The sequence below is a fragment of the Molossus molossus genome, unplaced genomic scaffold (assembly GCF_014108415.1).
Source record: "Molossus molossus isolate mMolMol1 unplaced genomic scaffold, mMolMol1.p scaffold_m16_p_20, whole genome shotgun sequence".
Classification (NCBI taxonomy): Eukaryota; Metazoa; Chordata; class Mammalia; order Chiroptera; family Molossidae; genus Molossus; species Molossus molossus.
In genome coordinates, this window is record NW_023425356.1 from 37,128,740 (window position 1) to 37,141,912 (window position 13,173).

The 13,173-nt window shown below is 38.3% G+C and overlaps 1 protein-coding gene across 1 annotated transcript in view; it reads left to right on the forward strand.

Moving 5' to 3' along the window:
• LOC118637842 (denticleless protein homolog) overlaps nucleotides 1-13,173 on the forward strand; it is a 35,440-nt gene that overhangs the window by 76 nt on the left and 22,191 nt on the right. Inside the window, exons 2-6 of the mRNA XM_036273446.1 lie at nucleotides 1,717-1,782; nucleotides 3,223-3,335; nucleotides 4,471-4,544; nucleotides 5,888-5,991; nucleotides 6,275-6,379. Of these exons, the coding sequence (XP_036129339.1) occupies nucleotides 1,717-1,782; nucleotides 3,223-3,335; nucleotides 4,471-4,544; nucleotides 5,888-5,991; nucleotides 6,275-6,379 (462 nt within the window). The remainder of the gene's footprint in view (nucleotides 1-1,716; nucleotides 1,783-3,222; nucleotides 3,336-4,470; nucleotides 4,545-5,887; nucleotides 5,992-6,274; nucleotides 6,380-13,173) is intronic.

The window sequence follows — 13,173 nt, forward strand, 5'->3', positions numbered from 1 at the left end:
TTTAATTTTAAAGAGTAGAACATTGCAGAGAAATTGAAGTTCTATGTTTTCATCTCTAATCCGATTGCCCTCCTTTCATCCCCAGAGGCAATCCCTTTTACAAATTTCGTGTGGATCTTGTCCATATATATATATATATTTTTTTTTATCCTCGCCCAAGGACACTATTGCATTCATCTTCAGATAGAGTGGTTGGGAGAGAGGGAGGAAGAGAGAGAGAGAGACATTGATGTGAGGGAGACACATCAACTGGTTGCCACCCACACGACCCTAACCGGGGCCAAGGACAAACTACAACCGAGGTACATGCCCTTAGCAGGAAACGAACCCAGAACTCTGGTCCGTGGGCCGACACTAACCACTGAGCCAAACTGGCCAGGGCTTGTCTATATTTTTATACTGAGACACGACAGCTTAGAGGTTTGGGGTATGGGCTCTGGATTCATACTGTCAAGAATATCTTTACAAGTTACTGTTTCTGCCTTAGTTTTCTTATCTGTAAAATAGGGATAATAATACCCACCTAATAGGGTTGATAACAAGGATTGAGATAATTTATATAAATCTAAGAGTATAGTACTTAGTAAGTACTCAATATATTTTGGTAATTTCTTGTTTATCATTATTCTTACTATAATTTTACTATATATGGTGTTTTGTGTGGTTTTAAGAAAATGTATACAGAGGGATTATTTTTTAAAGTTTTTAACATACGTGTTTTGAGATTTTTATAATTCTTTTCCTTCACAGCTTTGTTTTCTGTTATTTGTTGTTGAGCCGTGTGTGTGTATTGTGTTTTTTATTTTTTTAGAGAGAGAGAGTGACAGAAACATCAATGTGAGAAACATCAGTCAGCTGCCTCCTGCACACCCCCTACTGGGGATCGAAGCCCACATCCTGGGCATGTGCCCTGACCAGGAATTGAACCAGGACCTTTCAGTTCATGGGACAATGCTCAGTCCACTGAGCCATGCCAGCTGGGCTTTTTAAAATTTTTTATTAATGAGTCTTTTTTTAAAGCATATAGTTACATCTCTGTGATTTATTTATTTATTTTTTATTTTTTCTTTTTTTTTTAATCCTCATCCGAGGACATTTTTCCATTTTTTGTACAGAGTGGGAGGGAGAGAGAGGAAGAGAAAGAGAGGGAAACATCGATGTGAAAGGGACACATCGAGTGGCTGCCACCCGCACGACCAAACAGGGCTGGGGACAAACTGCAACCGAGGTACGTGCCCTTAGCGGGAACTGAACCCGGGCCTCTCCGGACCGTAGGTGGACCCTCTAACCGCTAAAACAAACCGGCCAGGGCTGTGATTTATTTTTAATCTTTACTCAAGGATACTTTTTCATTGATTTTTTTTTTTTTAGATAGAATGGAAGGGAGGGAGGGAGAGAGAAAGAGAGAAACATCAATGTGAGAGAAGCACATTGATTAGTTGCCTCCTGCATATCCCTGACCAGGGCTACAGATTGAACCTGTAACCCAAACATGTGCCCTTACCCAGGAATCAAACCCACGACCCTTTGGTCTCTGAGGGCCAGTGCTCTAACTGCTGAGCCAAACTGGCCAGGGCAAGCCATATATTTTTAACTTTTAACCTCCAGTGCCAGTTATAGAACCTAGCATATAATAGATACTCTAGGAAATTTAAATTGAAATGTATATGTCATTAACCAGTTCTGTTAACTTTTTGATAAACTATTTCCCCACAGCGGTTTTCTGTACAGGTGGAAGAGATGGCAACATTATGGTCTGGGACACCAGGTGCAACAAAAAAGGTAGTCTAGTTGCATTATAATTTTGATAAATGTGGGCTGTCCCTATACTTATTTTGAATGAAAGGTTTATTGATTTCATCTGATAACCACCAGGGGGCACATGTTCATAATCCTTTATTTCTGCTTACTGTTCTAATTCTCATGATTTTAGCGATTATTGCAAGTATTACCCTCTGTATTTACCTTATATTGTCTTCTGAACTGTATCACTGCTTACCTAAGTGATTGATGGAATTGAAATTATTAATTCATGAGCTCACTGGTAAATGATCTTTTAATTTATAATTTTTTGGTGTAAAAGAATTTGATTAAATATCATGCTAACTGCCCAACGATGCCATTAAGCAGAAACTAACAATCATCTCCCTGCTTACTTCCCTTTTAAAAATTTTATTTTATTTTATTTATTTATTTTTTTTATCCTCACCAGAGGACATTTTTGCATTTTTTTTGTTCAGACAGAGCGGGAGGGAGAGAGAGGAAGAGAGAGAGAGAGAAACATCGATGTGAAGGGACACATCGAGTGGTTGCCACCCGCACGACCAACCAGGGCCGGGGACAAACTGCAACCAAGGCACGTGCCCTTAGCGGGAACCGAACCCGGGTCTCTCTGGACCGCAGGCAGACGTTCTAACCGCTGAGCCAAACCGGCCAGGGCTAAAAATTTTATTTTTAACACTGTCTTTTAGAGCTGTTTTAGATACACAGCAAAATTGAGCAAAAGTATAGAGAGTTCTCTCTGTACTGATATACCCCATCTCACACTATCAACTTCCCTCACCAGAGTTGGACATTTGTTACAGCTGATGAACCTACATGGATACATCATCACTATCACTCAAGGTCTATCTGTACTTTACATTAGGATTCACTCTTAGTATAATATATTCTGTTGGTTTCAGTAAGTATATATTATAGTATCATATAGGATAGTTCACTGCTTCACCTATTAATCTTGCCCTCCCCACAATCCCTGGCAATCACTGATCTTTTTATTGTCTCCATGGTTTTGCCTTTCCCAAAATGTCATAATTACAGTATGCAGCCTTTTCAGATTGTCTTTTCTTATTTAGTAATATGCCTTTAAGGTTCCTCCATGTCTTTTTATAGCTTGGTAGCTCAATTCTTTGTAGCACTGAATAATATGTCATTGTCTGGATTTACCACAGTTTATTCATACATTCACATACTGAAGCACATCTTGGTTGTTTCCAAGTTTTGGCAATTATAAATAAAGCTGCTATAAACATCTCTGTGCTTATTTCTTTTTTATGCATTATAATCTCAACATAAGAGATGTAGTGTGGTAGCACTACTAGCTTCTACTTTCACTAATCTAATAAAGAATATAATAATTTTGAGATCTTACATATAAATGTTACATTCAGCATAGAAATAAAGTTCTGAAAACTAAATAAATTTCCTCGGAATATCTTTCAGATGGATTTTATAGGCAAGTGAATCAAATCAGTGGTGCTCACAATACCTTAGACAAGCAAACCCCTTCAAAACCTAAGAAGAAACAGAATTCTAAAGGACTTGCTCCTTCTGTGGTAAGGTTTTTTTAGCTGTATACATGTGTGCTGATCTTAACAGATAGAATCTCATTTTAGGGAATTTATTAGGCATAAAATAAGAGTTATAGATTAAGTGAATGAGAATCTTCATTTCCTCTTGATATCAGTGGGTTTATTGCTTAATGCTAATTCAATACCTACAGTAGTTGTTTTCAAAACCTAGTTTGCAATAGAGGAACCTGGGGAGCATGTTAAAAATTCAGCTTCCCAGAGCCTCATCCCTCGGTTCTCTATGCATGCACTTCTCTACAGCATAATGTAATTCACTAGGAAAGGGGGAGTAATTTGAAGAAGTATATTAAGTACTATGATACAGTTTCTGTTGAGAAGGAATTCCTGTTGTGTTCATATAGTATCTCTCTAGATCTGATATTCAAAGCTCATACAATGCCCAGAATACATCTTTTTTTCTTAAAAATTAAATCACCATTGCTCTTACTTTTGTGTTTATTTTTCTAATACTCCTGGCCTATAAGATCCAACTTAATCATTTTGGGGGAAGGTGTGGTTGCTAAAACATTAGGACTTAAAATTGCGTACCGTGAACAAGACACAAGCAAGAATGGAAATTAGCAGAGTTAGCATGAGGTCTAGTTAAAATGAGGAACATTTCAGACATTTAATCAGATTCTGAGCCAAGAATACCTATTAACAGACATTAGGAGGTAAAAACTCTATTGAGCACCTTTAAATTTATCAGAATATGTAATCATCTTTCATTGGTAATTCTTTAGATATTCTTTTATGGTAATCTAGGTAGATGGTGAGTGACATTTTATAGATGAAACAGGCACAGGAAAGTCGATGAGTTTCCTAAAGATAGACATCTCATTTATATGTCTGATTCTAATTAGAGCCAGTAGACTTAAACAAATCTTAACCAATATGTTTCTTAAGTATAAGTCAAAGTGTTAACACTGAATGCTATAATTTTATTATATTTAGGTTATTTCCTAACTAACTTGGTCAGCACTGATTGGGATTATTGGAGATTTAGTCTAACTAAGAGTTTGGGAGAAAAAAAGCCATTTTAGTACCTTGGTCTCTTAATGGTGAAGATTGCGGTATCCAAAATAGGATTTACTCCTTTTCTTTTTCTTCCTTGTGTTAGGATTTCCAGCAGAGTGTTACTGTGGTCCTTTTTCAAGATGAGAATACATTAATCTCAGCAGGAGCTGTGGATGGGTAAGTCTTAGTTCTTTCGATAAGGTCTCTTTCATGACCTATGACAGGAAAGTCACTTAGTCCCATTATAATTGGATGTGTGTGCTTTTAACTTTCAACATAGTGAATACCCAGCTGAGAAGAGGACCTGCAGATCACACTGGAAAATATCTAGTTAGGACTCTTGCTCAAGTAATTAAGTGAGATAATACATGTGTCACATTTATCACATTGTCTAGCACATGTGAGTGATGTTGACTGCTCCTATTACAGAGAAATTGGATGGGTAGCTTGCTTATCTATGCAGAATAATTTAGTCAGTGATTCTTATTTTGAAGAGTAAAATTTCTACTATCTTGCATTTTATCTTTTCAGGTTTAGTAATAACATAAAAGGGGAAATCTGATTCTGTACATGTAATTAGCATTTCTGGGAGTGCTCTAACTAAAACAATAGTAAGGCCTAATGACTTTCAATTTACATACCTGCCATCCATGACTGGTCTTAATTTCTGGCCTCCAGTTAATTTGGTGGTATTCTTGATTAGTTGCCTTGTTAGAATATGTTATTTGAGTATAGGGGCTCTTTCTTTTTTTAAGCACCCTTTTCGTCCCCTGATTTGCTCATTATATCTCCCAAGACATTTTTCCCTTAAAAAACATCATTTAAACAGATGATGACTTAATAAAATAGGATTTCCATTGTGTGTCCTCTGGACACTAAAATTCTTCTGTGGACCAAAGTCTGAGGCACAAATAAAGCATTATCTAAAGGTTATCAGTTGTGTTTGTGAATGGATATGAGAGCTTGCTCTGTTTTATTCCAAGGATACTGCCCTATTAAACCAAGCTTGTGTTTTCAAGTTGCCTACAAACTACATGTAGAGGATTAAGACAACTACCCCAATAGATGAAATGAAAAAATACTTCACTTCTCAGGAAAATTTGTTTAGATTACTTAAGGAGTTACATATAGACATGTGACCATATGGACAGAGCTTGTTACTTATGCTGTCAAAGAGTGTTAAAAGCTTAGGAAGTGTTTGTTTTCTGCGAACAATGAAACAATGACTATCAGCACTTAACCTTCATCTTCCTTTTCCGCTCCCTTGAAGTAAACTCAAGGTAACCCATCACTGGGTCAGATCACATCTGTTTCCGTTGTGCCAGAATTTAAAGCCTGATACTGGAGACAACAGTATGAAACAGTTCAGTCTGTTTCCCAATGAAATATCCTAACTGTTCCCTGTTCAGTGTACCAGAGAAGTTAGATTAAAAGTCATTTCATGTTCAATATCATTGAAACTGGTTGGGGTTGGAGAAAGATTACAAAATAACTATTTTGTTATCTTGATTTTATTTTAGGGTAATTAAAATATGGGATCTACGTAAGAATTATACTGCTTATAGACAGGAACCCATAGCATCCAAGTCGTTCCTGTACCCAGGTAGCAGCACTCGAAAACTAGGTAAGCCATTTTAGAGACTGTAGGAATTTTTACGGGATGGAAGTTTTTGTTAAATTTTAAAAATAAATATCAAGCTAGTTTTCAGCAACATAGACTTGAAAAACTCTAATATGTGATTGTATCTTTTTGGATTTCAAAAAATAAAAGCAAGTATTTTTGGTTTGTATATATTTTGGAGAAGAATTTTAGTGATTTTTATGGAATGATCCTTTGTCCTCAGCATTTTTACCTCATTTCTACTCACTATCACCAGGACATACTAACTAAAGTTTCCGTTTTCCAGGATACTCAAGTCTGATTTTGGATTCCACTGGCTCTACTTTATTTGCTAATTGCACAGATGACAACATCTACATGTTCAATATGACTGGGTTAAAGACTTCTCCAGGTAAGATCTTAATCATTGAAATTCTTACCCAAAAACTAATACAGACCTTTTTGTTAATGATAATTTAATATTGGTTCTTTTCTAAGCCAAATTTATTAAGACATAGAAGGATTTTATGAGGGTCTTTGATTAGTTCTACTGATGAATTATCTAAATTTTTGTGGGACAGAGAAAGCTGTTCTGTTCAGCTTTAGTTCTGTTTAGGGGTTGTTTATTAAATTAGGGTGCTGAATTTTTTAATCCCCCAAAATAATTCCTACCTACCTCAGCTTTCTCAATGTTGGACAGAGGCTGTTTTGCCTCTTATGTTTTCCCCACCCTCACCCTTTCTTTTCTAGAAGAAAATTAAAAGTAGAATCTGATATTTAAAGCTGATAAATGAGCCCTGGCTGGTTTGGCTCAGCGGTTAGAATGTTGGCCCACGGACCAGAGAGGCCTGGGTTCGGTTCCCGCTAAGGGCATGTACCTCGGTTGCAGTTTGTCCCCAGCCCTGGTTGCGGTCATGTGAGTGGCAACCAGTTGATGAGTCTCTCTCACATCAATCTTTCTCTCTCTCTCTCTCCCTCCTGCTCTGTCTAAAGATAAGTGCAAAAATGTCCTCGGTGAGGATTTATCCTCACCGAGGACATTTTGCCATTTTTTTTGTTCAGATTGAGTGGAGGGAGCTAGAGGAAGGGAGAGAGAGAGAGAAACATCGATGTGAAAGGGACACATCGAGTGGCTGCCACCCGCACGACCAACCAGGGCCGGGGACAAACTGCAACTGAAGTACGTGCCCTTAGCGGGAACCGAACCCGGGTCTCTCCGGACCGCAGGCCAACGCTCCAACCGCTGAGCCAAACCGGCCAGGGCTCCTCAGGTGAGGATTTAAAAAAAAAAGCTGATAAATGACATTTTAAAAAAGAAACCAAGGTTTCTCGGGCATACTCTAAGAGGGTTATTTGGGTTACATAATTTCAAGAACATTATTAATTATTGAAGCAAGCTACATATTAATAATATGGTTCTTCCTATAGACTTTGAATTCTATAACCAATCCCCAGATCTACCCAGTTCCCACTACAATAAGATGTGCTGATAAACAAATCTCAGAATAGTACAGAACTTGTCTGGGTTCTTGCAGAAGTTTCCAAAGACTGTCCCCAAGTCATTATTAGGACTTGTATCTGTAGCATCATCACAATTGGCACTTCCAAAGCTTTGAAATAGGTCTGGTGTTATCTAAACAAGAACAGGAGTGTTTGGAAAAGGAAAGAGGTTTTATAACTTATTTTGCTATTTTCCTAAATGGAATCAGAACTTAGACAACTTCTAATTTATCATTTTGTTATAGTGTGGCACTAAAAGGAACCTTGACCTTGAGTTCATTTTGTCCCTCTGCTGTGAAACAGATATGCCCAAGGCCACTTTTCTAATAATTTAGCAACCTTTTTCCTGTGTTCTAAAATAATTTAATTGGCTCTCATAGATAGATAGATAGATAGATAGATAGATAGATAGATATAATACTTATTTAAAATTGAATAATGTACAGACTTATGTATGTGTGGCACATCTGGTAATTGCTTATGTTTTTCAAAACTTCAAAAAGAAGCACTCTGGCCAGTGTGCTTGGTTGAGCATGTCCCATGCACCAAAAGATAGCTGGTTCTATTCCTGGTTAGGGTATGTGCCCTGGTTGTGGGTTTGTTTCCCGATAAGGTGCATGCAGGAAGCAGCTAGCTGATCGATGTTTTGCTCTCACATCGATATTTCCTTCTCCCTTCCTCTCTTTCTTTCTTTCTTTTTTTTTTTTTAATCCTCACCCGAGGACATTTTTCGATATTTTGTTCAGATAGAGTGAGTGGGAGAGAGAGAGAGAGAAACATCGACGTGAAAGCGACACATCGAGTGGTTGCCACCCACACGACCCAACCAGGGCCGGGGACAAACTGCAACCAAGGTACGTGCCCTTAGCGGGAACCGAACCCGGGTCTCTCCAGACCGCAGGCCGACGCTCTAACCGCTGAGCCAAACCAGCCAGGGCTCCCTTCCTCTCTTTAAAAAAAATCGTCCAGCTGGTGTGGCTCAGTAGTTGAGTGTCGACCCATGCACCAAGAGGTCGCTGGTTTGATTCCTGGTCAGGGCACATGCCCAGGTTGAGGGCCCCATCCCCAGTGGGGGGCATGCAAAAGGTGGCCAATCGATGTTCTCTCTCATTGATGTTTCTATCTCTCCCTCTCACTTCCTTTCTCTCTAAAAATCATTAAAGGGAAAAAAAAATCAATAAAAATATTTTTTAAAAAATAACATCATGGCCAGTTTGGCTTAGCGGTTAGAGTGTCAGCCTGTGAATCAGTGAGTCATGGGTTCAATTCCAGTCACGGGCATATACCTCTGTTACAGTTCATCCCCGGCCCTGGTCGGGTTGTGTGGGAGGCAGCCAGTCGATGTGTCTCTCTCACATCAATGTTTTTGTCCCTCTCTCTTTCTCTCTCATTCTCCCTCTCTCCCTTTCTTTTCCTCTCTCTACCTCCCTCCCACTCTATCTGATGATAAATAGAAAAATATCCTCAGGTGAGGATTTATTTTTTGTTGTTGTTTTTTGTTGTTGTTGTTGTTGTTGTTTTATCCTCACCCGAGGACATTTTTCCATTTTTGGTTCAAGTAGAGTGGGAGGGAGAGAGAGGAACAGAGAGAGAGAGAGAAACATCGGTGTGAAAGGAGCACATCGAGTGGCTGCCACCCGCACAACCGACCAGGGCCGGGGACAAACTGCAACCGAGGTACGTGCCCTTAGTGGGAACCGAACCCGGGTCTCTCAGGACCGCAGGCCGACGCTCTAACCACTGAGCCAAACTGGCCAGGGCCTCAGATGAGGATTTAAAAAAACAACTTCACAAAGGGTCCTGGGCTCAATACTTGCTCTCCCATACTTTTAATTCACAATATTTTATTATACTAATTGATGTTCATAAGGATGACTCTGAAACACTTTTAAGAGCTCAGATCATCGAAGAAAAATTGATAGGTTTTAGAAGGGTATTTTGTATGGTTTGAAACATTAACAGTATATTTTATGCTAGCTTTTCTTACACCAGCAGAGGGCAATAAATACTTATAGGTTTAGTGGGAAATTTGGTTTATAGTTTTCCATTCATAGTTTAGAGTTGAACAGGTACAGTTTGGAAGTTGTGTTCAGAATAAATTGTGAGAATTTATTTCTTGTGAGGGAGGAAGATATTTTCTTCTATTCTTCTAGGTTCTAAGAATTGAATTAATATATCACAGATTAACAGGAGAAATTTCTATTTAATTTTGTACATACAGGAGTTCCGCAAGAATATTGGAGGGAGGGGGGCAATGACAAATGGGTAGTTGAGCTTACATGCCATCTTGAGATAAGAAGAAGGGGGTGGTGGTTTGGGGCTTTAGAGGGGAGGAAGGCAATTCACTTAGAGATGGAAAAGCAAATGTTTGGTAAACAAATCTTTGCTGGGCCATACAGAATCAATGGGACACAGCAGACCCATCTCTAGTCTTCTTGCACCACACCTAGTTCATACTCTATAGATACCTCTGGTGATAGCTCTATTATGGGAATCGGCCCTTTATCTGTATTCTTTTAAGGAGTTAAGGGGGAGGTAACAAAAGTTTCCTGAGTCTTCTGTTTCTTAAAAGTAATCAGTCTAAATCCTCATGCCAAAGAGACACATTTGGGGTGGCAGATTTTGCTCCCCCACAGCCCTGCCTTTGAAACTTCTCCAAGAAGTTTCACAGTCCAGAGTTGAGTCGATAGACTATTGCCATCACATTGAACCAGTCTCTCAGTCCTGACATAGGTCAGTCCAGTTAAATTCATTTCAGGAGGCAGAGATGCATGTGGTCTCCCAAATTAGGTCTATATTGTGTAAGCAAGAATTCAGGTATTTAATAAGAGTCATTGAAACAAAGGAGAAACAAAGGTTAATGGTTGGAGCACATTATAAACCAGTTTCTGAGCCTAGGGAGTAGCCAGCCAGGATTTCTAGATGTCAGGGTTGAAACAACTTTTGCAATTTCAGATGTCTTTGATGATGTCATCAGGTGTTTAGATTAACTTTCTGAGTGGCTTACACAACAGTAGGCAAAAAGATTGTCTAAACATGGACTATTGTGATCTCTCAAGTTTTTATCAAATTATTCTAATTTATTTATAAAATAAATCTAGTTCCTATAAACTTAGCCTGGTTATTTATATAAATGCATCAAGAATGGCAATTGAGCCCAGCCATTGTGGCTCAGTGGTTGTGTCGACCCATGCACTAAGAGGTCACTGGTTTGATTCCCAGTCAGGGCATATGCCTAGGTTGCGGGCTTGATCCCCGGATGGGGGCGTGCAGGAGGCAGCCCATTGATGTTGATGTTTCATCTCATCGATGTTTCTATCTCTCTCACTCTCTTTCTGCCTTCCTCTTTTCTCTAAAATAAATGAAAACACTAAAAAAAAAAAAAAAGAATAGCAATTGATCACATAGGCTCTTTTAAATCTGTTTTGCTGGAACTTTTCATAAGGAATCTCCAGACTGAATTTTTCACAGCCTCTCAAAACTAAGAAACCAAGCCAAAGACTTGCCTTTGGGCTTTACCCTGTAATACCACTAGATTTGGGTTAGTTCCTCTCTCCTTGAGCTTCCCAAAATATCCCAGGTTTCCTGCCCTTGCCAGAAGTAACCTTCCTTGCTCACCAGTTAAGGCTGCTGAATCCTGTAAGCAAGGTACTAGGCTGATGTTTTTTCCAAGTGAGCTTTATTGGCTTCCATAAAATCAGGTTTTATTCCTTAAAACTCTACGGTCCTATCTGAGTCTATACATGTGTCTCTCAAACATGACATTGTAGTAAAACCCTTAGTAGTATAACCAATGTTTCCCATTGTGTCCTATTACAAGAGAACAGATTCTTAATGAACATATGTAAATAATTGTATACATGGAAATAAGAAGACTCACTAAGAGTTTCCAAATTCTTTAGGGATCAGGTAGGAAGAAGATAAATGTTTCAATTAGCAAGGTATAATTTACCAAATTGCTATGGGTCATAGGTAGCTCGGGGGGAGAGGGGGGAACAGGTCCTTATATCTGGGTAACAAAGATTAAAGAACCAATAATATTTAATAAAAAGTCATAAAAATTATAATCATTATTATTGTTTATTTAGTACTGTGTAATTCTTACTGACCTTGATCTTTTGTTAGCAGTTTTATGAAGCCATTAATTTCTCCATTAGAGTTCTACAAATTCTTACCTAGTTCAATAGTATGATCTGAAAGTTGTTAGAAACCTGTATTCCAGAGTACTTTTTATGAATCTCTTTGAAAATGAAACACATTTTGCAAAAGCATCAGAGTAAAACAATAACTGTCTGTAAATGACAAAAGACTTATAATGTCATGGTTAAATATCTGATTACCATGTAGTTGACAGGGAAATTTGGTTATTTCTGTAGCACACATTTTAAGGTAGGGAGTAGAATTATGACTGATAACATCACCCAGGCATTGTTTTAGAATTTACATGTAATTTTTAGAACATTTATTATATTCATAACATTCACCCATTCAATATAACTTAAGAAGGCTTAATCATCACTTATTTGACAATTTTTCCATGTAATTTAACATGCCTAATTAGTTTAATATTTCCCTTTTTATAAAAAGAGACCAAATCATTTAAAATGTTTCAGGGACCCTCTGAAAAATTCCACTTTGTTGAGCTCAAAAGGAATTTGATTATGAGAAGTATGTCAAAACTGTCAAAAGGGTTTTAATATAGGTCACTGACACAATATTTATTCATTCAGCTATGATGACAAAGGTTTTGCAGGCAAATTCAGAAAGTTAAATACTTGTAAGTGGACCTTAGCTCTTGTAATCAAAACCTGATAAAACAACATAGGAAATTACTTAGATAAAACATAGAATTCCTGCTTTTTAGGTAGCTTGCTCAAAGGTAAAGAAAAGCCATTCATAATCCCTTTATCAAGAGCAGACCAAAAGTCCCATAAACTTTATTCTTTTAACAAGAGAGAAAACCAAATTCTAATTTTGTTTCAGCTGACTTTTGATATTAAAAATGATTTACTTGAGCCCTGGCAGATTTGGCTCAGCGGCTGCGGTCCAGAGAGACCCAGATTCGGTTCCCGCTTAGGGTGCGCGCACCTGGGTTGCAGTTTGTCCCCGGCCCTTTCACATCCATGTTTCTCTCTCTCTCTCTCTCTCTCTCTCTCTCTCTCTCTCTCTCTCTCTCTCTCTCTCTCTCTCCCCCTCCCCCTCCCCCTCCCCCTCCCTCTCCCTCTCTCTCCCCCCCCCTCCCTCCTTCCCACTCTATCTGAACATCTGAACACAGATGAAAAAATGTCCTCAGGTGAAGATAAAAAAAAAAAAATTATGTACTTGATTAAATTTATCTCCATGTTAGCGAGCATAATGATGCATAAAACTCTTTTCTTAAGGTTCCTTTCTCACAAACCTTCTATAAAACTTTCTTTTTTAATTTTTTTTTTTTTTTTTTTTTTTTTTTGAGAGAGAGAGAGGAAGGGAGAGATAGAAACATTGATGTGAGGGAGAAACATGGCTGCCTCCTGCACGTTTCTTACTGGGAATCAAGCCTGTAACCTGGGCATGTACCCTGACCGGGAATTGAACCTGAACCTGGACCCCTCAGAGGTTCATGGTATGACGCTCAATCCACTGAGCCATACCATTCCTTTTTTACATTGAAATTTTGTCCTGTGCTTTTTATCTCTTTTTTTAAACCACTCTTTAAGACTAAATTAT